The sequence below is a fragment of the Syngnathus typhle genome, linkage group LG4 (genome assembly GCF_033458585.1).
Source record: "Syngnathus typhle isolate RoL2023-S1 ecotype Sweden linkage group LG4, RoL_Styp_1.0, whole genome shotgun sequence".
Classification (NCBI taxonomy): domain Eukaryota; kingdom Metazoa; phylum Chordata; class Actinopteri; order Syngnathiformes; family Syngnathidae; genus Syngnathus; species Syngnathus typhle.
This window is the reverse complement of record NC_083741.1, coordinates 21380162-21405405: the sequence shown is the minus strand read 5'-3', so window position 1 is coordinate 21405405 and position 25244 is coordinate 21380162. Positions and strand designations below refer to the sequence as shown.

The following is a 25244-nucleotide window of genomic DNA, read 5'->3' as shown; positions in this document are numbered from 1 at the left end:
CCATGTGGATCCTACTATTCTGCTTGCAAAAAAAATATTTCTATTTTCTAAGGAGGAAACTGATTGTCCAGAAAAGTATTCGACAAATCTTAAATCAATCTTCATGAATTGATGCAGGTCAATGAGTCACCTGGAATCGTCTCTGAATTCTTCAGTGATGTTTAATTAATAATCATAGTTGACCCAAAGTGCGGGCAAATGAATCATTTTCAAGAAAAACGACATCTTGCGATTTTCGTGTCAAGGTGTGCTCGAGTTCCTTTGGGGCATCAATTAGGACAAACTGCATGTCTGGAGGGAGTCTGTGATTCCTAGCGCTTCCCTCCACCCATCTAATTGGTCCCCGGAGGGGGCGCTTGGCCTAGCGGGAACTCAGACAGATGATCGTTTTGAGAAAGTGCTACCAGGCCGCGTCGGGCGAATGCTAAGCTGTGATCTGCCGATTCACGCGTTGGTTTCCAAGCTCCATTAACCCGACCATCTGCTGCTTGATCTGCACCGCTTTGACTTTTCTACATCACAGCCGTGGACACTAGCAAAAACTCACACCACTGCATAATTTCGTTACTCGGTTTCCATGCTGACCGTATTGGGTAAAGGGACATAAGAGTAAATGGAGTATTAGCTGAGTTAGCGGTTAGCATGTGTGATGGCCCCCGTTCCTGTCGATGTTACTGTGAGTTGACAGAGTAGACTCCAGCGACTAAGTGTGCATTCTTTGAGTCCTAAAAAGCATGGGGGATGACTCGGGGGGAAAAACAGGATTATCTGACGTAATCCCGGCGATCCTTTTATATGCCCGCGATTAGTTGAGCGCGGCGGAGTGTCGATGCCGTTGCGGCAACGGTGGGATTAAAGGTTCTGTTGTAGTGAAAACACCTCACGGGAGCTTCTTGTTCCTGTCATGATCGCACTACTCGACATAAAATACGACAGGATTACCCAAATATTAGAAACGGCTTTGTGTAAAACGCACAACGGCAAAAATAAATTGATTATCTCTGTTCTGAGAGGCCCGGCGGTTAAAGACAACACTGCGGTGGACTAACGAGGCAAACATCAGTGTTGTCTATAAAGAAAAGAAAAAACAAAACACAGAAAACAACAAGACGATGACGCCGACAACCAGAGGAGTGATCTGAAATGGCATCGCCTAGCAACAGCCCGCTAAGCTCTTGGCAGCTGCTCGGTTGGGCCGCATACACATAAACGGCAAGACGCACAAACCGAGATATAAACACACAAGAGTCGACTCATCGTTGATACGGCGAAAGTTAGGATTTAGTCAAACCAGGTATAAACCGTGTGTGTGCTGAAGGTCCTATCCTGAAGAGATTTACTTTAGGGTTGAGAGGTCGTGAAGATTTCCTGAACATGATACAGATATGAATGTCCAAGTTTTTGCAACAACATAAAGCTGTGTAAGAACATCTTAAGACCATTGCGGCTTGATGTAGGTACAACTTCCAGCAGAAATATTTTTCTTATTATCCGGCCGGTGTTGAATTCACATTTTTCTCTTCACCTCCCCGAGGCTCATCTTGCTGATGGGCGCTCAAAAACCCGTTTGATGAAAAGCGTGACATTAAATGACAATTTAAACGCCTCGTTCGGTATCAGGTGCTTCGCTGAGAGTTGCTCCGGTTCAGCCGTTTTCCATCTGTGACCTCATTTCGCCTTCTCAAAATAGCTCAACGTGTGCGTCGCGAGGTTGGCGGGTGACATTTACAGCCCCCCGCACATTTTTTTTTTTTCCTGGCGGTCTCATGAAAGCCGGGCGGACCCATTCTGCATCAAACGTTGAGAGGCGGCATGATGCTCGGCCTCTCTGGAGTTGGAAGTGTGAAGTGGACGAGGGAGTCCACCGGACGGACCGGCACTGTGTCTTTGTGTTCAATGTCCCACTTTCCAATAAGAGATGGGGGTACTCTACATTTTCTCCCCCTCATTCCCCGGGTGTGCTCTGCTTTGCTAATTATGATTTGTGGTGGTAGCATTAGAACTTAGCACAAAGGCTATAACTCAGCCTAAGTGCTCCCATTCTGACTCCCTGCAATGAGCAATAGGGGCTAAATTCGAATTTAAAATGGAGTCCACTCCAAAGTCAGTTGCTAACTCACGAGCAGGGTGACACGGGGGGGAAAAAGATGTACCTGATTCCCGTAGCAGGAAGAACCCATGGGAATTTACTGTGAAGACGGATAAACAGACCGAAAAGTCACATCAAGTCTTCAAGAGAAGGCTAACGTAGAAACAATTGAACTGATTCCTGCGGCAAGACCCCCAGCCCTATGTAATTTGTAGACTGAGATAAGGGTCGATATCCATTTAGTCGTTGTTGTGCCGCCAACTTAAGAAATAAATGCCTCCCTCGTAGATCGCTTGGTAACCCCCACAGGAAAAAAAAAAAAACAACCCAAAAAGTGGAAATGGCCGATGTTTCGAACTCAGGTTTTGTCCCCATATCCAAAGGCTTAAATCTAATCTTGGAATCATTTTGAAAGTTTGTTAAACTCCTGGACCTCTTTCATCCCGCTGCAATTGAGTAAATTAACGGCAGCAATGGTTGTTATTTTCTCAGTGAATCCTTTTTTTAAACTGGAAGTGTACTGTACATTGGAAGTAGTTGAATTAGGATTATTCAGACCTTGAGGGAGATCTGCACTCTTCTGCCATTGGCGCTTAAATTGGGACTTAATGATTTTATAACCTAATTCAACAGTGCCATTGAAAAGCATAAGACGTTGGGTGAACAATAAAGCACATTTTCTGCTGGCCTTGGGCGAACGCTTACTGCCAGCGGGACCTTGACTCCTTTGTCAAGTGTTTTGTCCGTGCTAGATAAAACACACAAACACACGCGCTCCTTCCGTGTGTGTCGCCATGGTAACATTCCGAGCTGATCTCCATCAGCGTGGATCAAAGTCATTTTTGAAACTCGGCTCAAATTGCTTTCGCTTCTCTCGACGCGGTAATGCTGACATTGCTGTCAAGTAGCCTGCTTTCAATACGCTTTAGTAGGATTTCAGACAAAAATAGAACATTGGAACATTTTCATTGGGGGGGGGGGGGGAAAGCCTTTCAGAGAATGTTCTCAAAATATTCCAACCATTGATTTTTAATGCGCAAATGGATTTTGCTTTATAATTGGCTTTTATTCGCCCATACTTTTTTAAAGTTGTTTTTTAAAAAGAAGAAATTAGTCTCAATATACAGAATGCTTCAGTGTGTGTTTTTGTGTCCCAGTGTTAATGGAAAAGAACTATAATTTCATTTTTACACCATTATGTAAGACTATTGGGGAATATTGAGTGTCCCTTGCAGTAGAAAACACTTTTTTTTCCATCCACATGACACTAACATGATATACGATGATGTATAATTTGATGTGCCGAGACATATGTACTCTAAGTACCCGGACCCTTCAAGGCCCCGCTGAGAGCCACAAAAGCGTAATGAGGAAGACGTAATTAATTTTCAATGTTAAATGGGTTAGTCAAAGAGGGAGCCATTATCTTTTCCCGCGGAGTATCTCTGACAGGAAAATTTACAAAAATTAAAGAATATATGAGATAATTGCTCTCCTGTGTGTTTATACGCTTGCCTCAGCGAGGATTGCTCCCCTCCAATGCTATCCGAGACCCCCAGAGTACTGCAAATGCTACACAGAGAGAGACACACAATCCTCACTGGGGATTGAGTGTGTAATTAAGGAAACCATTGTGAACAGAAGCGGCGAAAAGAAATTCTCAGCACCTCCAGTCCTGTAGGTGGAGGTAATGAGCATGGCAAACTTTTCTTTTCGGCATGACCCCGTCTCATGGAACAGGTGCATCGCTTCTGTGCGAATGCAAGCGGAGATGCACAATGCTAACTTTGATCAGAAAAACTAGCTAACGAGCCGGTCGACCTAATAACCGTTTGACGAATGTGCACGCTAACTCACCAACTTACCGTTATTTCTATCATTTTACCATGTTTTTGACTTTTATGTTTTTAAAAGCTAAATTTTGCTGCATCTGAAACTATAATAATAATAATACAGACTTTCTTGGCTATTTTATTGGCTGCTTGCAAACAGCACTTTGTTACGGTTGTGGTTGTTTTTGTGCCCTATAAACATTGATGGGTTGAGTATGTCAAAAAGAAGTAATGCAAATCTTTGTAAACAGTGAATGGCTCATTAAATCTCTTTGCCGGCACTGGGATAGCATCATTTATGGTAGTTTCACGTCTTTACGGAGGAAGCGAATATATTTTGAAGACTTCTGTTAATGTTATTGGTAAGCGTTAGCAGTAAGCAGCAAGTTAGCAGGCTGTTACACCCCAAATAAGGAAACACTAGAGTAGCATGTTTTTTGTTTTCCCCCACTCTGCATAATGTCCTTGCTAAATGCCATTCCAAGCCCTTTTTCATCTCCCATTAAATGCAAATATATCTGATGCTATGAGATGAGGGTGTCAATCACGCTCCTCTTTGGCATGTAATCTTTTCTGACACAGAATCATCCGCTGGGGTCTAAGTCCCATGACCTCTGTGGCTTTTTAATCAAGATGCCATATTGTCATGCGTGACTGCTTGGGATAAAATGCTATTTATAAGCAAATGTCACTGCTAAGACAATCAGAAAACTTCTACATAACTTGACATAATTCATATTCATGACCATGAGTGTACCATGACGATAGGCATGGAGCTCAATTTTTTATTTTATTACCTCACAAACTAAATTACTGGACTGACTCACCAATCAACCAACCATCTACCTAACAGAAACCTGAAAAAAACATAACTAACCAACCACTGTACCAATCTAATGGACGACCTAATCCACAAATTTACCCAAATATCTATCTACCTACAAATCTAAATGTCAATCCAAAATGAAGGAATGGATATCTGTCTTGTCTTCAAACACAAAGCATGTGTGTAGCCACTCTCCAAAATTCAATTTTTTCTCTTAATCCCAACACGCTTAGCTTTTGTGCAGCCTGAGAGTTTGTGTTTCAACAATGCTCAACACATACTCAAGGGATGAGCCAACGTCTGGAGGCGCTGTCTGTCCCGTGACCTGGATTTAATGCTTGTTGCTTTCAGGAGCCGCCGGTGCAAATGACACCCTGGTGCAGAAGAGGACGACGGTAACTCAAACGGACTCGGATGACCGACGCTAATGTCAACGTGGCTCTTCTGCAGATGTTACCTATTATTCACGCGATACAGTTCACCCCTCCTCCAATGCTGTAATAATCCTAATACCAATTAAACATCCCATCTTAAATCTTACATCCAATTATTCGAAAGCTTTGTCTGACCCACGTAAGGTATCGATGCGAGCCGTGGTTGTGTTTGACGTTGCTGGTTAACAAAACGCACCAATCCACAAGAATCGTGCAAATATGTGCCTAATGTACATAGCATTAACACAAATCAGCAAATCCATAAGGTGAATAAATATCCACGTTGATAATGAGTCAAGGAGCTGAGATAAGATAAATGGGGAAAATCCAATGGCAATTACTTAAAGGTCACATAAAGAACATAAACCGTAATTCGAAATGATTCTGAATAACGTTAAGAAGAGTCTTATGAACTGCCTGTCAATCAAACTCCAGTGTGTTAAAACGGGGTTACCAGAAATGCACTAGCGTTAGCGGACTCACAGAAGACAGGAGATTCGGATGTTTCGGGAGTACTCGTTCACTTACCGGAATTATCCAACTCAATGGAATTACTGCAGCCTCAAATGATTCAGTCCCCTGACAGAAATGAGCAGGCTCGGTCGATTCACCTTAATCGGCTTATTTCGTGACTTTAGTCGCGGGATTTACAGGAAAGATCTGTTGAATCTTAAATACATGATACTGAGGTATCATTTCACTGACTTTAGAGAATTTACAAAAAACGCCACAGACAATTTAACTGCCTGGCGACACAAGAGATTCATGTGAACCGAATCACTTCAGAAAGCATCTCTGAGCCACACAAGTCCACAAAAATCAATCTACTCTGTCACTACTCGAATCCATTTAACTCAGTCATGATGGTCATTTTGTGGAAACGCTGTGGGAACGCAAGACTGCACTGGCAAACAGTCGAGATTCTATCAGGCACCCATGGAGACTTTGAGCATATCTTTTTTTTAACTCCCAAATGTGTCATTTAAAAAAAGAGTCATGATGGCGAGCACTTGTGAAAGCTGCTAAAAATAAAACAGCGAGAAGATGAAAAGGCTGAGGGAGCACGAGAGCTTGGATTTAAGTGTGTGCTGTCTAAATATTTGCTCGGGAGGAAATCATAGATGTGCGACAGGACGCATTGATACAATCGCTAACATAAATTGCGTTAGGGTTAGCCTTGGTGGCTATCAGCTCCGCATTTATTGCAATATTCCAAGCCGTGAATGTCAGGCGAGTCCCAAAAGATCCATCGTTTGAGTCTCAAAGGCTCCGCTCGGCCTTGAAATGATTTCCGCCTCATTTCTTCCAAGCGTATACTTCCATATCCGGACTTAAATCTTGGCGTGATTATCGATTCCAACCTCGATTTCAAAGACCACTTTAAACCTGCGACTAAGACTGTTTATTACCATTCGATGAACTTTAGGATTTAGTCCAAACATGACAGCAAACCAGGCTGATGTATTTTCAATAGATTGATCCGGTGTTTGCTAACCTTTATTAACCCAAAGCACATATTTGACAGACACTACCAAACACAAATGTCACAAAAAGCAGTTTCAGTAAGAAATGGTGTTTCAAGAATCCTCCTCACCATGCTGTTCATATTTTAACACCAAGAGATCATAGTGAGGCTCATCCTGAATTTTCACCAGGAAGCCCCGGTATCACTCATTTGAGGCGAGTAGGTTATATGTTTGCTACTGGCAGGATTTAGACGCCAGTGGGTTTACAAATATGGCGGAAATGGAAGAGGAAGCTGGAGCAGCTCGTGTGATTAGTTCTGGTGAGACCTCAGTCATTTCTTCATGGCAGGGGTGGGGTGGGTTGGACGTACAAGGGTTAAGCCTGGCGGGACTTAGCAATGATTATTTACAGCTTTGCCCAGAATGTAGGGTTTGAATGTGTGTGTATATCTTTTGAGGCTCTTACTCACTTTTCTACAGTCTCTGACAATGGGCCAAAGCACAGTCGACATCAATCAGTATGCATCAATGATCGCAGCTCTGACCTCTTCAGTATCTTATCTCCATCTCTTAAGATAATCCATATAAAGTCTTTCAATGCAAACCCCCACACACACTGATGCGCACGAATGCACCTACTTTGGTGTCGGCGGTGTGCAGGTCTAGGCACATGGCGTAATGACTTTTAAAAGGGTTTTCTTATCAGCGTCGACGTCTGCATGCTGAAGATCACGCTCACCTTAGCTGCCTTCTTTCTCTGGTGCAGGGCCGTGCTCAGACTGACTGAATTAATGTTGATACCTCGCTACTCACGACCATGAAACGCATCAGGAGTGGAGTATAAGTGGGGCTGGGATGGTGGGCGGAATGCAGTTATTTTTGAGGTGATGTATGTATGAAAGTGCTGCACGACCTACACATTTTTACGATCGAGTAAAACTCATTTAGTTTACAGTACAAAATAACGGAAAAATAATTTGAAAAAAACCCATAATAATTCTAGAATTTTATAAGAGAAATCATTTAATTTATAATATCATTATATACATAAATTCAAATTTTATATGAAAAAGATAGAAATATAAAAATAAAACAAAAATGTATCTCCTGTCTCAGTTGCACTACAAGTCTTTGTAGTAAGAATTATTAGGCAACACAACACTCAATGTTCCGGCACTGAATGTTGTGGCTGAGGTCTTGCTACAGCGACAGAATCACAGATGACAAGATTAGTGCCAAATATGCCAAATCTCCATGTAATCCATTTACTGGACATATTTTTCAATAGAAATGGTGCATTATGGATTCATGAAGCAATAATATGTGGAGTGGCATTTTCAAGTCCTACCTGCCGCTGGTGTTGCGGAGGACCACCAGGGCGTCAGGGAAGCCGTCCAAGTTGTAGTCCCCTAGGTGCAAGGACATAGGCTGGTTGGGCTTTCCTGGCACAAAACTCCATACCGTCCCCCTCTGTTGGAAATCGGATAGGATGGGGACCCACTGGAAAGGACACGAATAATACATTACGCAATGTGACAATAATATATAAATCAATAAATAAGAATAATGAGAATTCTTGATGCCATGCCCCACCCGCACACATAAGCAGAAAAGTTTGATAATCAGGAGACCTGCTTGAGGCTGAGTTGGGTAAATTCCTCAAGAAATATAAACGTGAATTTGCCCCAAAAAGTTTGAAACGGTACATTTTCTGTTTAACTTCAGTCCAAAGAATTTTGAATTTTTCTTTTTGCTGCTCCAGTTCTGCATTGTGACTGATGGCATTAGGGGGAACAGTAAAAGTAACGGCGTAAACGTCCCTTTATAACAACCTCTGCGGTACCATTACCACCTCTCCCTTCCTATGATTTCCGTTTCGCCGAGCAGAAGGGGACCTGTCACCTCTCTGCTTTGGGCTGATGGGAATTAAAAAAGTACATGAGGCCGTTTCACACGGCGGAAGAAGATTTCACGTTAATGACGTTCAACGAGTGACGAGCTCCTCCTCTGTCGTGGCGAAGGTTACAATTAGTGGCTGATGGATCGAATTGCACGCAAAGGGCCAGGACGCATGCTGGCGAGGGGAAAAGGAGACTCTAATTATACCTTGTTATGAGCATGACACCATTGCAAGAGCACACTTATATCCCCGACATTCCGAGCAGGCTCGATTTCAATCATCGATTAATTTGTCGATTGTTTCTTTGACTAATTGTTGACTCGGAAGAAAACAGTTGATTTCCATCTTTTTATTATAAAACGGGAAATTATTTTCGAATCGACCTTTTATGGGAGTCCAGAACAATGGCACAATTATTGAATGCGCCGATTGGCGATAAATCAAACGCTCAACGTTGAGCTTTGTCTCAGTGTTCTAGATTTAGCACGGATTTAATGAGATTCAAAGTGACAGTGAAAGATCAATTTAGAACCTGCCAAATGTGTGTGTGTGTGTGTGTCTTGCCTAGCAGGGAGTAAAGCCAGATGCTAGTGGGTATAAAGTATTCATGAATGTTAAATAGAGAGCAGGTGCGACGGGAACCACCGCAGCGACGCTCACCTAAAGTGCAGCTAATAACGCTAACTAGCAGCAGAATGTCTGCGGAACGCAGATGAGCTTAACTGCTGAAAAAATCAGCTATAAAGATGTAAATCGTACCGATGTCATCGGCTATTCCCCCTTAAGAGATGAAAGGGTAGAAAATCAGATTCATTAAACGAGGCGTCGACCTAATGAAGACATTTTGAGTTTACCTTTGAGCGACTTTAAGTGTCTTTGATATCAACTCAATCAAGGCAAACTGCTTCTAATAATGTACGAGGACTCGGAAAGTTCTAATCGGGGTAGGATGAGGGATAAAGGTGAGATTTATGCTAGAGTTTACAATTTCCGCTGGGGTCATTTGATAGATTTATGTTGATACGGCTCTGGATACTTACGTAAGTATAGGCTTTTATAGAAAAGCACAATACAAATCCATTCCATTATTTTATGATTAGAATTAGTTTGAAAGCGTCAGAAAACCAAGAAGTTACCTGGCTCGTTTTTCTGGGAAGGCTTTTGCAAAGTTCGGAAATGAAATTCCCCGGCTCACCCATTAAACAATCTTCCACTGATGGCTCGCAAAGCACTTTAAGACAGCCGTGAAAAGCTTAGCCGTGTTTAGTACTGCTGCTCTGGAGAGCTTGAAATGCTCACGATGACAATGCCTGGCAGGGAGCACACAATGTTAGCCAGTCCACCTGGGCACACTTATAGCCAGATGGGGGAAAGAATCAAGTCGACTTTGAGGCTACTAGTTAAAAGTTTGTGTTAGAGGCTTTGTAAAAAGTTTGGTGGTATCAACCAGCCTCTTTAAAAGTCGCAGTTTAAGGTTGTTGAAAAAGGTTCTGGATTAATTCAAAACACAGAAAAGAGATGAGTGCCTAGAAGAGAGCCTTGTGGGATGCCACATGGGAAGATCAGCAAAATGATTCAACTTTTTCTTCTAAGACTTTGGGATAGCTGTCTAAGTTCAGAATAAACCTGTGAGGTAGTTGGTGATATGAATCACTACGCTACTGCTTGAAGCAATTACATTATTGTCACCGATTCATAGCTCCCTGGATAATAGCGAGATTGCGGGTATGATCATTCTGTATTGTATTGCTTGAACACAAAAGGCGGACAAAAATGGCATGAACTGAGTTGGAAAAATATTGCACGGTAAAAAAAAAAAAGATCTCTTTGCTCTTTGTGTGCTTCATCGCTTATCTGTGTTGTGCGGCTATCCAATTAGCGTGGTGTCACCCGACACGCAATGGATGGAAAATGAATCAAAACTGACAGCAGACCGTGACCACATAGCAGTTATGTTGAGTTCTTACGGATGAAGTTAGGTCCAAGAAAACTGCAAAAAGAAGTGGCTGGAGGCTAGCTCAAATGTCACGATATGAACATGGGAGTGTTCAGATCCAAACTACCTAGTTAAGGCATTTGATGGTATTTGCACCGGTGAAGTAATCTCATGATGGAAATGCTACGGTTTTTCAAACTAGGGTCCGCATGCCAGATTTAGGTGGCAGCACAATAATTGGCAGTTGTAGATTTCATTTTAAGGTGTAAAAGCAAACTGGGTAAAATATTTGCTAACGACTGACCACGATTGTCACTTTTTGTCCATTTTTTTGGGGGCTACAGACTGTGTTATGAAAATCACCAAAATCCGAAAATGTCAAAGCAAACCCACAAACAGGCAGACAGACTCCCGTCGACTTACTGTCGCTTCATTAGGCCAAGAAATTAAAAGGAGCGCCAGAGTTTCAGGGTTAACGCCGGGGAGCCGGCGTACGATCGACAGAAAACAAGGCAATTGAATTACTTTTAAAAGGCGCCGTGTGACCGAGTAATGGCTTTTTATGATGCCGCAGCCATAACGCCGAGGAAAATGTTTATCGCATTAGGAGCACGGCGGAGATGGGCAATGAGAAAAAGGCTTTGTTGATAGCACAACATTTTGTTCTAAGTGACAATTTAGATCATGTGAAGAGACGGCTTCCTATTCAGGCGTTGCATTTCAAGGCTGATGTTAATATGTTGGGGAAATGATGTAGATTGAAGACAAGGGCAAAAACACTTGAGAGAATAATTATTTTGAAAAAATATTCTTGAATCCAAATTTTCACTTTAGATGGGTTGGCCATGATAAGTCCTTGGAGTTTGATTGCGCAACACAAAACAAGTCTTTTGAATCACTGTCTTGTAAACGATATCTAATCAAAGCAGGCAAGACTGAGCTGAAGCCGAAATTGAATATTTGACAAATTTGAGCATAACAAGTCTTAAATCGTAAAACTGAGTCTCCCAACTCTCCCGCATCATGCCGAGTTGAGTATTTCCAGAGTCATGATAAGGATACTTGGCTGTCCTCAATTCCCTTATTAAAATATAGTGAGATTTATTTGAAATGGGATGAATCGAGAAAAAAAAGGGGGGGGAGTGAATCCCCCAAATGCAGGAAGAGAAATGCAAATGCGGTGGTAAGTGGTTGAAATGCAAATCGCGGGTAACGTTCAAGGCAAGCCCAAGAGCCGATGCTTGACTTTGAGTATGTCATTGATCTCTCACCGCTTCAGAAGTGTTTTCTGTGACCTCTCTCTTTTTCAGCATATTCATCTAGCTAAAATATGTATATGTATTTTTTAACATTTGTTCAACTGTTTTAAATTCGTTGTAAACTTTTTACATTTGCTTGTGGTGACAGACGTGTCCCGAAGTTGGTACTAGAAGTGCCATACTGTACTGTACAGCTTTTGGGAACTGGGTTACGCAACAAGGGCCTTCCATGTTTCTGTTATTTCTGGTGCATAGAAGAAGTTTTGTGCCATCTGTGAAAGCTTTACTGAAACGTTCACTGCAGATGTTTTTAAATGTATTCCCGTTTAATCAAGGGATAAACATTCAGGTTCCGCTTTTTGCTTTGTGTTCGCACACCAACGGACTTTGAAGGTACACTGCTGATTTACGTAAAGTGAGTTAATTAAAAATATATATATACACTCAATGATGTCACTGAGTAATCTACATTGACTTAATTACTTTGCCGTGACTCAACTGTAAAAAAGAAATCTGAAATTGTCGCTTACTGAATAATAAGACCTCAGTTTTATTAGTCTGCTACATGATGATTGAGTGATTCTGATGGCTCAATTAATTACAATTACTACAATTAACTCGGACAGCTGCTAAAGAAAAGGGCTGTCTTTTGAAAATATCGAGGAGTTTAAAGGTCACGTCGCACAAGGTTGACGGGTGGCCGTAATTTGATTTGTGGGTGTTAATGAGGTCATAGCAGGAGTCAGAGATGGAGTGAGACCATATGTCAGCATCTCATCTCCAAGACCACCGACCGGCTAAGCGGGGCGGACTGGGCGTGGCCTTTGGTCCGTCTGGCCAGCTGGCTGTGGTTTTGAGCAGATCCATGCTGCCGGTGATGGATGCGCGACGAGTGGAGCTTTTACGCTAAGGTGATGAGTTTTCAACTCGTCCTGGCCTGGTGGTTCTTTTGTATTCGGAGAGCGGAAGCTAATCGGGTGCTGTCGTGTGAACTGCGGATGTGAGCCCTGCTCAACTTGCTAATTGACAGTCCTCGGGTCACAATTAGATCTCCTTATGACCGTGCAAGGTTGTGTCGGAATAAATATTAAAAGGGCAGAAATAAGTAGAAGCTTCCCTGTTGTTATTTTATTCGAGCCAAGTTAACTGAAGGTCTGCTGGATGTTAAAAAAAAAAAAAAAAACAGGGCGTGGATACCGATTGGTCTTTTGGGACTGAACAAGAAGCATGTAAATAAATACAACACGAACCGGTTTGGACTTCCTTGACAACCCGAAGGGTATCTCAAGTATTGTTTTTCATTTTTTTTCTTCACTCATGCTCTCATCTTCCTCCCGCTGCTCTCTGATTGCATGTTGGATTTCAAGTGGTAATGAAGGAAGCGGAAATAATTCAATCCCCTCTCCGTCTAGTAACGAACAGCCTCGCAAAACGTCTTAACGTGCCTGTCCTATTTCCTTTTCACCCCTTTTGATGGGCGCTGTGTATGTAACACTTTTTAAAGAACATTTTGCAGGCTGTAAGACTCTCAAAATAAGTGCCATGAACTGAAAACTATTAGCCTGGAAAGTTCGTAGCCTTTTCGTTTATTCCGATCAACGACTATGAATGAATTTGTTTACCTCTGTGGATGTTTCATTGCATCTTCCCTCAATTTGTCAACATGTGTACTCTTCTTTTCATCACCGATGATAACACCTGCTCCTCTTCTCGCTCGCTAACCTTTGTGTTATGCTAACCTTGGCCCCCATCATTTCATTCTTACCAGTTGTTTCTTGTAGATGACACTGAAGTGTGACGAGACGAGAGAAATGCGTCTACAAGGAATACTTGACTGCGCACGTGTGTGTGTGTGTGGGCGGATATGGCGGATAAGCCGATAACATTTCTATTTTGGATTGGGAAGGGGTGGGGGGAATAAGCAAGTGGAAACTGGTTCTCTGGTGGAAGAAGATGGAATGAAAAGGGAGTCAGGCGTCCTGCCAACTGGTAGGATGCAAACTGAAAAGACCATATGTGGGCGCTACTGTGTGTGTGTATTATTTAAACATCAGTGCTTCAAAACCCATTCTTGAGTGTAAATCCAGTGGGACTTCTAAAGTTTGCTCTGTTAGATTTCCTAACAAAAAAAAACTTTTTAATTTGAGGTCCTGCACATGACTTTGATCTGTTTTAGTGTAGTTGTGTTCTGCTGCTTTGGTGCAAAGGGGAGTCATGAAAAATAAAAAAAATAAAGTGTGAGGGTGGACGGCAGTGTGAATTTACATGCAAAAGAAGTAACACAGTAAGCAGAGGGCAATGTTTCCACCTGCCGAGATGACAGTTGTGATTCCCGAACATGATCAGCGGTCTCATTCTGCAGCTTTTAAGCATGCACGGGAACGTTTTCATAGTGCTCACCAGGGATGTTATTTTTTCTTGAGGGAAAGTCTAGATTAAAAAGTCCCCCTGCACCCGCAAAAAAAGGAAAGGTTTTTCATTTCTCCTCGCCAGATTTCTCAGCTACGTTTATTTTTTGTGACAAATGACACCCGCGTCTGCTGTAAATCATTTTCTTACATAACCGGCTTGCGGTGTTCGAAAAATATCCAAGAAAAAAAACACGTTGCCCGCAGTGAAGGCAAAAATGAATTGGTAGAATTACTGTTGCTGAACTGGCCTAAATTAATAAATAAATTAACCTAAAATAACTTATAATTATACATTTTAATTGTGTTGCTGATAATATTTTGCTTTTTTTTTTCATTTATTGGAATCTGTTGTATGATTTACTTTTTGCAGTTGTGTAGTTGTAGGTACACATTTGCTTTTAAAAAAAGAAGACACGTTACTAATCCAGTTTTTTTATGTGGTTTCTCAAAATAATAAAATAATAATAAAAACAACAACCAAGCATTTAATCCATAAATAATGTGGAACAGGTGCCCCTACAAAAAACTGCAACTAGGTGATTTTGAGGATGCCAAAAAGCGTGTTTGCGAATTTCTAGTGGACAAAAAAAAATGCAGTGGAAGAAACCAAAATAGAAAATTGAGAGAGCAGTGATTTGTAAAATACAGTAAGGTCGTTTCAGTTAAAGAGTGTGTGTGTGTGTGTGTGTGTGTGCGTACCTCTTTGGAGCCGGACTTTGCCAGGTAGATGCCGCTGCTTTGGCAGGCTCCATCCAAGCACACGGGCAGGAGGTGATCCTGGTAGCCGTCACCATCTGACAGATTCACAAAGACGGCGTTATCAAGTAGAAAAAGGAAGCAAATCACATCGTGCTGGAATTTTTTCAACAATCAAAATGTTAATTTCCACCAGGGGTGTCAAACTCGAGTTTTCCGCGGGCCGCATTGTACTCAGTTTCCGTCGGCGGGCCATTATGACTGTCAACGCATATATTTATATACAGTATCGGCTACGCAACAAACTGATGAATAATGCAATGTCATAAAAAAATGCTAGCAATACCTCCATTTTTAAAAGTGAAGACAATTTGCAATTTTAGTATCGACACATAAAGTTAATGCAGTTTGTCTTCGCGGGCAGCATAAAATGATGCGGCCCCGGGGCCTTGAGTTTGGCACATATGATTTATACGAACAGTGTCCACATTCCTGTTTTAAAATAAGAGCATTTGTTCACGACTACACAATGAGAGAAAATTCCGTCTTTCAGAGGCCATCCTGTCTCCACCAGTTTTTACAGCCCCCCCCAGGCAAAACTAAGGCAGTCCCACCTGCCCTTTCCTCCTTGAATCCCTTCTTTCATCTCTCTTTTATCCCTATCGCTTTCATTCCCGCGATGGCGCTTCTTCACTCTCGTCTGTCACTTTCACTCCTTTTCCGCCTTCCTCCCTTCGAGGCGCCTCCTCCCGTGTGCGTCTCCGCGTCCGTCTTTGCCGCTCTTTGTTCACCGCCTGCCTCTTCCTCTGGAGCGCTTTTCATCCGGCGGCCGCTCGGCTGACGAAAAGATCGGCGGGTATACCCCATGTTAGATGAAAGCGTCGTGGGGGGGGGGTACAAGCGAGTACCAACCAACCTGAATCGTTTTAGGGTTGTTAAGTCGGTTGAAATTCGCTTTGATTTTGAAGTTGAAGAGTTAATTACGACAATGACCCCCCCCTAGTCTTGTTCATATTGGGAAGGGTACATTTTGAAAAAAGAACGCATTCATCTTTGAAGCAAAAGTGAGAAAAGGTGGAAAGTCAGTGCAAGAGGAAAAAAAAACCCAAACACCTTTCAGACTGTTGCTGGGAAGATGAAGGTCAAGATGAATTTGACAAACTGAATAGATGTCAAAATGAAACCGCGTCGCTGACTCATTTGGACTAATACGCGTTAAACCGTAGGAAAATGAATTTTGATTGCGTGGGACTTTCCGGTACAGACCTGGATCCTATCATAAACCAGATCTGAAGAAGGCTATGCCCAGGACATTTCCTCAAAATTTGATAGATGTGCAGTATTTTTGCAAAGGAGTCGGAAAATATTCCCACATCAAGACGCGCCTCGGTGTAGTCAGGTCTCGTCGGGCGATGAAAGGTTGACGAGAGGCAAGATGAGGGAGGAAGAGATTCGCGGAGGGGGATGAGGGAAACACAGCGGATGAGAGGTGGGGAGGTTGGCATGGAACACAATATAATAGGATGAGTAGGGGGTGGTCTGTTCACCAACCGGCTTACCTGAACACACACGCACGCACATACGGCGTTTGAATATCACATCACATTTGTGTCTCGCTGTATGAAAACTCTCCGTATCTGAAGTCCGAGGTCACGTAGCGGCCTGCTTCTTCCTTCTAACCTCGCCTTCATTCTACCCCCATGAGAAAAGCCCGCTTTAGGAATACAGACCACGTACCAGAGTTCTCATACACACGCTGTGACTCGGTCCAATGCCAGTTGAGATAGTCGTGAGAAGAAGGGATGGCATTGAAGAGAATAACAGAGGGTGAGGAGGAGCCGGGTCAAGCGGAATCACTGATAACAGGACGTTTCATCATGGAAGGCAGCTCTCGCTCTTTCACTCTCCTCACAGATTAGAAGAGGAGTGACCCTCTCAGGCCACCGTTCTCAGCTAACAAGGGCAGCGTCGCTAAAGTGCCACTTCCAGAAGTGGAGAAAGCTTTGTGTGTGATGCAACAAATCAATTGTGTGTGATGCAACAAATCGACTGGGAACGCAAGGAGTAATGTGTAGAATAACAATATGAAATATATAAAACCCCCAAAAAATTAAATCCATTTTGAATATTAACAGCGGCTTTGTATAAGTCCACCAAGATGCTATGGACACTGACTAAAGTGAGAAATATTATAACTATAGACAATGAATAAAACTTGACTGCTTGATGCGATATGCTAGATTCGCCATGGCAGCTAGCTAACAACGAAATTCGTCTAGCTAGCTAGCGTGGCTAAACAGGAATGTTTAGCCATGCTTCTTCACTTCTTCTTTTCTGTTCTTAAGTCACGAAAAAGCAAAATCTTCAAATGGGTTTTTCAGGTTTTTTGTGCGACACAAATGTGAAAGAACCTACACCGCTAAAAGTTAATGTGGTCATCTAGCCAAATGTTCAATTCATGCTAGAGACCAATTTTTGTTTTGTGTGTATTATCCTGGTGATTCCTAAGTGCTGCACTCTCGCAGAGCGGCCGATTGTTTAGAAACAAAGCACGACAGTGACTGTCCGAGGTTAACCCAGTCGAGAGCACCCCGCGGGCCACTTTTGAGGCAGCGCGGGGGATTAAAGAGAGCCGGCGGAGATTCGTGGGGAATAAAATGTAAAACCGTGACAAACAATGACTCACACCAGCCAAGATTGTTCAAGACTTTCACAAAAATGTGTGTGCTTTCGGTGTGTTGTGTAGATTAGTCTCGTCTGGCAATGGCGAAGGCGGTAGAAAGTTACAGGATGAGCCCGCTTCAAATGCAGAGGAGGCTTAAGGGACTTAGCCTGGGAGCCTCTCGCACACCAAGCGGGACTCTCTGGAGTTAAATCCGGTCTTGCACAAGATGCGCCTCTTTTAGGTTTTTAGGCTTGTTACTTTGACAATTTTCTCTCCAATTGGTCAGTCAATAAGAGCTGCCCAATTGAGTTACATAACAATTAAGGCAGTCTAATGATACTAATGAGTAACAGAGTTCCTGCCAAGATGGTTGGCTCTCTATTGACTTGGAATAAAAGGTATTAAACAACTTGAATTCTACGGATTCTGTGTGTCTTGCACTCACCGAAATCAGCAAAGGATGACTGTCCCACGGTGGGGAAGGGTGGAGTTTCGGGTAGAACACTTGCCCGGCTGAAGTTGCCATCCTGACACAACATAAGAAAGAAAAAGATAACATGATAAAGAAATGATTTTCTTATGTCATGATGTTCAATGAAATACAAAATTACAGACATAAACCACAATTAATTAAAGACATGATAATAAAAATAATAATAATGGTAATAATAATTATTATTTATTATATAATGTATTTTATAATAAAAAAATGGAAAATAAAGACCAGCTTGAAAATACAGGAGCCTATGCAAATTCATGGAGCAGACGCCGACGGAGCACTGTGGTAGGCCTCATCCCCATGCCACCAGGAGCTCACAACAGAAGAATAAACAAGCAGTATAGAGAATAATCATAAAAAAAAGGCTAAATTTGTCATGGACGCAACCCATATACTCGTCTTTTCAACTCATTTCCCAAATGTATGCAAGTGAAAAAGAAATGAATATTCCATTCTTAATTTTTCACGGTCACAGATTCCGTTCGAAACATTCTTACGTGTCACGCAAATGTAAAGAGACAGCACCGCACAAAGAAGGGTGCTAACTAATTGAAGCTCAGATCTTAGCCAGTGTGATTGACTGGCGCTGGCTGCTGATTGGTCAATGTCATGATTGAAACCGTGCGTGCGTGTCAGTGGATTTGATGTGCAAAGATGAAAGGATAAGACATCTTCCTACTACCTCCACTTCTGTTCACATGACTCCAAACTCATGATGGAGAAACACGGAGCAAAGTGTCACGGCTGACAACAAAATGGAGCCGGCAACGTGATTGATTAACATTCGGCGGCTGTGCTGCGTAGCCGCTCGTCGTTTTACGCACTGGAAGCGGCTCAATAAGCGCGGGGCTTTGTCATTCGGCAAAGTCGAATTCTCTCGCGTTATAGTCGTCGACGTGGAAGTTGACCTTCAATAAACACCGCTCCTCACTACAGCTTGTTGACCTCCGCCTCGTTCTTCTCGGCGCCTGGCTTTTAGATACCCGCGTTAAAACACGAGGGAGGGCGGGCAGAATGCAGGAAGAGCAAAATCATACGAGTCTATTTCATTTTGTGACCAAGCTCGTACTAAAATGCCCTTTTTGTTTCCCCCATCGGAATGAACGGCATTAAAACATCAAGATAATAAAAGACAATGTCGAGAAAGTGAGATTGCAGTATTTGAGTATGAATTTTCTGTCCGAAAAAATATGCCGAAAGGAATATGGTCGCATTTTTTTAACGGTTTGTTTTTGTTTTAATTTGTACCCCTTTCACACTGAGCTGGTTTAGCACTGAAGCTGGATAGGTCCAGTTTATTGTGCAAAGTAAGAATTCAACAGAATTATTTAAAAACAAACTCATAAAACACGACTGGACAAAATTGATGACGCCGCTAAAAAAGATTGAAACTTAATTTGACCATCGGGATAAATTCAGGCAAGCTGTGCCCTCTAATTAGCATCGTATTAAAAATTAAAAAAAAGCATTAATAGTCTCCCTCTTTTGTCATTATCTTGTGGGACATCATTTTCCAGCAAACGAGCTCAATCATCCTCGACATGCCAAATGAGATCGTCCACGGTGAGCATAAAACGGGCGGGGCTGGTTGAAATTCTAAACGCTCCCCTCGTTTATTTGCTCATTCTTCCTTTCTTTTTTAATTCCTGGCTTGTCGCTATTTCGCAGACCCCCCAACCCCACGTTCTGTTTTTTCAGAGCGGGCCTCTCGTTGCGATAAGATACACTGCTGCTCGCCTTGTGCCTCAACCTGCTGAATTTCAAGCAGGGCCCACGTCCGCACACACACACGCGCACACACACACACAACAGCCACACAGTCTCCGCTGGCTCTGCACCGGCGGAATATTAACTAGTCTTGCTGCAGCAGCAGCAGACAATCCAGCAGCCCACTGAAGCTTCACAGATCACAAATGAACAGAGGTGCGGGTGCTTCATGACTCATCGTCTCAGATCAGCAAGTTAACACCTTCAGGTTGCGGAGGAGAGCGGTGGAAAGAGGGAGGGGGGGGGTGTCGAAGAACAACACAACAGTGTTGTTAGTCCTCCAAATAAATCGTCAATGCTGACTGCGCTAAACGGGACAAAAATAATAGTCACCAGGTCCCATTCCGGCACAGTTGACGGCGAAGAGGAGGAAAATAGGAAGAAGGAATGCATCATCCTAATGTTTGGCAGAACAAAAGCTATCCTTCGACACAGCGAGTAATTCTCACCATACGTTTGGTTCAGTATTCACAAATGCACCTGTTGTTAAAGTGTTCATTATTTATTTATTTTGTTTATTTCTTTACTCATTTATTTAGTTATTAATGTATTTATTTTATTTTATTTATCCATTTATTTATTTTTGAATTTATTTACTTGTTTATTTATGTATTCATCTATCTTAACCTTTTTATCTATGGCGATAGAGGTGAGCTTGAAGAAAAAAAAAAGTACCTTGCTGATCCAGGTCTCAAACTTGGGCCCTTCTGTTGTCAGGAACAAATCTGAAAAGTGAAAAGGCGATTGGTTAGGTCGGGTGAAATTAAAATAAATCAAGTCAAAGTGAAGTCACGTATGAAATATGAAAGTTACACATGCCAAGGGCAAGGACGCGCCGTCGAACCATGACCAATGGTGGCTTTTAAAATTTGTGCTGCTAAAAATCTAGTTGCTCGACGGACATGATGGCCATGATGGCCATGATTTCCAAAGACAAACTGAAATGTGGACTCGTCAACAATTCATTATATTCTGGAAATAAGTCTTTTAGTGTCAGAAGAAAAAAAAACGTTAAAGAACGATACAATTTCTACAGGTTTGTTTTTGCCAGTTCGGAGGCATGGATTCAAAACGTCATTTTATTTATTTTTTTTTCCCCCGATAATTAGTCTCTCCCTAATTTGCTATTTTTGTGTACTCCCCCTTGCCTCCAAATTCCATAAGCATACAAATCCAATCACTCCTTCCTTATTTGGCTTTGGCCCAATTAAAAGCTTTGATTCGGCGGTGACGTATTGAATAAATCTGATATTTCTGCAAACGTGCAGAATCTACAGCTCTCTCACGACCTCATGTGAGTCAAATGAAACAACAGAGTCCCTAAACTCTCCAGAAATTTTGCAATGTATATAAATGGGCATCGTGTTTTTGGCAGCGTTAAACACAAATACTGTATGAGCTCCTGACAAGCTGATGAAAGACAAAAAAAAACAACCTCTGAGATAAAAGGAAACAAAGCGATTGAGCCGCCAGCGGGTGGCACGTTGATGAGTTTGGCCTTAATCAGCCAATCAGGCCTCTTAGGCAGAATCCAACCGTGATTGGCTGATTAGCTTCGGTGGAGTGTGCTGATCATTCGGTAAACATCCCACATTCTCGCTGCTGGGTGTCATCTGGCCAAGTTTTATCTCTGGAAAACTCTTGCCTCAACTTCTTTTGCTAAAACATCACTCATTTGGACACTTTTGCACTCACGTATGTGCCGTTGTTTTAAAATGTATTTGTGCGGGAGGACTTGCGTAACGGCAGCGAAGGGGGATTCTGAGTGCTAAGTGGTATGTCGTGTCGCGGAGTAATTAAAGGCACGCTTGGTGCGAAAAGCTGGAGCCAAAGGACGTGCAAAAAGGAGTCAGTCACGCGGGAAGAGATAGCAGACGCGACATGGCCGGAAAAAAAAAATGGCCTAGCCAAACAAGTCACAACAAAGCCAAGGAAGCGTCTTAATTACAAAACGAGGCCATCGACAATTAATTATTTCGGCTCGCCGATGAATCTTTTGAAACTTGTCAGTAAAAGCATTTTGCCTCCGTGTTATTCCTGCCCAAGAAAATACTGCAACCCATTAAAAAAAAAAAAAAACACGGATGCTCCGCAGAGGAAAACACCAGAAAGGAAACATCGACGCCGGGCATCGATTCTCTCAGCCCGTCCATCGCTTTGCTCCCAGGCGAAAGTCTATACCAGACGATCCCGACTAAACTAGCCACAAAAGCATACAACTCATTAAGCAGCAAAGTGGTTTTGTCAACATCGCCTTCCATTCTGCATCCAGGTGATAGCGGCCTGTCATTTATCTGCATCGAGTCCATCGGGGGAAAAAACAAGCACTCCGAATATTACCACGTGGGGAGGTTGCTGGTTTTGACATCTCGGCGGTGGGAATCGCAGCAGACGAACGCTCCTTGAGTTATTCATAGCCGCTCAGATTTGTTGTTAAGGGGATTGGAAGCAATTTGAGGGGCAGCCTTTGACTGTTTGACTCAGGCGGCATTATGTTTCTGTATTCCATTTTTTTTACCCGTGCAGGTGAGCTGACCGGGCTTGCTATTTAGATATGTGGAGAACCTCGGTGGAGAAAGTAGACCTCGGTTCTTCGAGCGGGTATCACCTTCGTGGTTGCTAGTTAAGTATACACGCACGTTGCTGGAGGTCAGGGCAGTCTATTAGCATTGAGGCAAGGCGTGGAATGAGTTAGCCGGCCGGGGATGAGTCACGCAAACCACTGGGTAAGAATGTTAAGCGAAAAATAAACCAAGTCCGGAATACGAGGCGGTGTCGTTCCACACCGCACCGCTCAAACAAACATATTGCTCAACAAAAGTTTGACTGATGACATCACAGTTGCTGAGGTAACAAGCGACTTTTTTTTTTTTCCCCCAGATCGAACAAAAAAGATTCTTGCCTGAATTTGGATTATTTGCCTTTGGCCAAAATTTGCAGTCTACTTAGAGTGAGAAAAATAAAATTGTGTTCAGGTACTTGTATTAAATCTTTTGGGGATTGTGCAGAGGGGAGAGCGGAAACATTCTGCAGACAGACGAAAATATAAATTCATCTCCATCTCTGCCTCCTTTTCGTAAGCTGCCTTGCAAAAGACAATGGATTTATTTAATGGCATAAAATTATCGTCAATATGCTCATTTTTTTCCTCTTGTGCGTGTAACATTCCAACATCGGTGACTCTTGCCAACATGTATAATGTCACAAGTGCCAGAAAGACACAACAGCGTGGGAGGTAAAACACACGCGCACATTGTCGAGAAATGTGGATAATTATTCTGTTCACACGGCTCGGCCGCACCCCCTCACACACACACATACACACACGCTACGGCACTAAAATAGGCAGTCACTTTATTCTGCCAAGCTTGTGCTTTCAAAGCTTCCAATTAGCAGCTTATCACAAGTGTTGGCGAGCTGCTGAGGAGGGGGGGGCGGATTTCAGTTAGGGTTCAGCACCGTTTCGCATGTACAAGTCGGCTCATGCGGAGGTTTGCGCCGACGTGGGGACGACGCGTTTTAATTGGGCGACGTGTCGAGACGACTTCGCTAGGTTGATTTATGGTCTTGGCGCTGCGGGATTACGGTTTGGATTTTGTGGTCGGACAATCGTTTCGATTGGTCTTTTGAAGAAAAACGTTAGAGGAAATAGAAAATGCAAGGAGAGATAATATGGGGAGCGTTTGATACTACCTGCAAAAAAAAACAGAAGCAACGGTGCAGACTGGAGCTGACAGTCGGCACTGCGACTGCTGCATTCGTGCTTGATGTTTCCCCCACGCTGTCACCTCGCTCTTCGTCAATACAGCTCCGAGCTATTACCCGTTGTAAGAGTCCAGGTTTATGCGAAAAGAAAAAAGGGGGCTTTGAAGTCCAGAGTCGGAGAGTGGAGAATGGATGTGTACAGGGAAGTAGGGAGGGGGGGGGGGGATAATACTTTCTGGAACCGTAATGCCCGTGAGTCGGAGATTTGCTCATGTCGAAATCAGATTTTGCTGTCACGCCGGGACTTTGTGTTGCTTTGAGAAGATACGAGAGAAATAAGAGCACAAAAGAAGCAAAACAAAAGGTGCTTTCAATTTAGATTCCATTTTTTTTTTTTTTTCAGATTCAAATATCTTGAGTGTTTGGTGTATTCGTCCATGACGTCAACACAGTGGGAGATACTGTAGCCCCTCGCGGTTGGCAAGCTCAAGAATGCCAGTTGCCTGATTTTCCTTCTCCATTACGAGGGACAAATGTGACCTCGGCACGTTGCCTTTGTGCGTCTGAGAGAGGTTGACAGTAATGAGGCCGCCCGAGCCGACCGAAAGCGCCCGGCAAGCGCATATTCGCGCGACGCGAGCCGTCATGTCCCTTCTGCTCATCTGTCTGCATCTTTAAGATGACCCCCTCCCCGCCGGGCTAAAGCGTGGTGGGGGTCGGCCTCTGGCATTCTCGAGGAAATGTCACAGCCTCCTTCGCGAGTGAGATGAAAGTTCGCCAGGAAGAGGCGTCGCGTGGCGGGGAGTGGAATGAGACTTGCAAAAATGATTCAGATACCGGACAGTAGACATTGAATCTGTTTGGGTTCTTTTTGCTGAGTTTGCATCTTTTCCACCAAGCTATAGGTCAGTTTGGCACAGTTCACCTTCTATGATGATATAGAAATATTGTCGTCTCATCCGCAACGTCTCAATGTTTGTATTTTTGTATCGCGCGATTATTTTTCAGGCCGTCGTGTCGTGTACTACAGTCACACTTTTACGCTGCGCTTCTTTTTCAGAGTCAACCAAAGCAAGTAAACTAGGTGTAAAAGCTCATTTTGGGTTAAAAATAAATAAAAATACAGCCTCTTGGGAGCGATTTAATATATTAATGCCTCTTTACATGAGTGGGCAGGCTTGCTGAAAACTTGCAGTGGCATGCACGGCGTCCTCCCCAGGAGGTGTGAACCTGCACAGGCTTGGCCCAATGATATGTGGCCCTGTCCTTCTGCTAAGGGAGGCAGCAGACTGTGAAACAAGATTTTCAAAAACTTGGCCATGGCCCACAAAGTCGAGTTACTTTGGGGTCAGCGGGGGCAGAAGAGAAACTTTTTTTTTTTTAAATGTATCCGCTTGTCTCACGATTTCGCCCTGGCCGACCATGCAGTCCTTATTAATGCAGTGACAAATACAAAATCCATTTCCGCCCATTCCAAAATGTCCGACACAGCTTGGGAGAGCTTATAAAATTCATTTTAGAGATTTGGAAATCGCCCCCCCCTGAACTGCTTTCAAAAGGCTTCCCCACATCATCACGTAAATTTGAAATATTCCTGGCTACAGACAGCAACTCTATTTGCTGCTTTCATGGCACCGGAGACCTACTAGAGTCCATAAAGTTTTATATGTGAATAAAAACATAACCACCCTCATCTTCTGTAGTTGCCGCCACCTGGGCTTGGCAGGTTCGGCAGTTTTTGATTCCTCTCTCATTCAAA

At 43.0% G+C, this 25244-nt stretch overlaps 1 protein-coding gene across 1 annotated transcript in view; it reads right to left on the bottom strand.

Annotated features, from left to right (window-relative positions):
• The window catches only part of itfg1 (integrin alpha FG-GAP repeat containing 1), a 48454-nt gene that overhangs the window by 19811 nt on the left and 3399 nt on the right, over positions 1 to 25244 (bottom strand). Inside the window, exons 7-10 of the mRNA XM_061275830.1 lie at positions 20456 to 20505; positions 17960 to 18041; positions 14853 to 14947; positions 7996 to 8147 (exon numbers count right to left, since the gene is read on the bottom strand). Of these exons, the coding sequence (XP_061131814.1) occupies positions 7996 to 8147; positions 14853 to 14947; positions 17960 to 18041; positions 20456 to 20505 (379 nt within the window). The remainder of the gene's footprint in view (positions 1 to 7995; positions 8148 to 14852; positions 14948 to 17959; positions 18042 to 20455; positions 20506 to 25244) is intronic.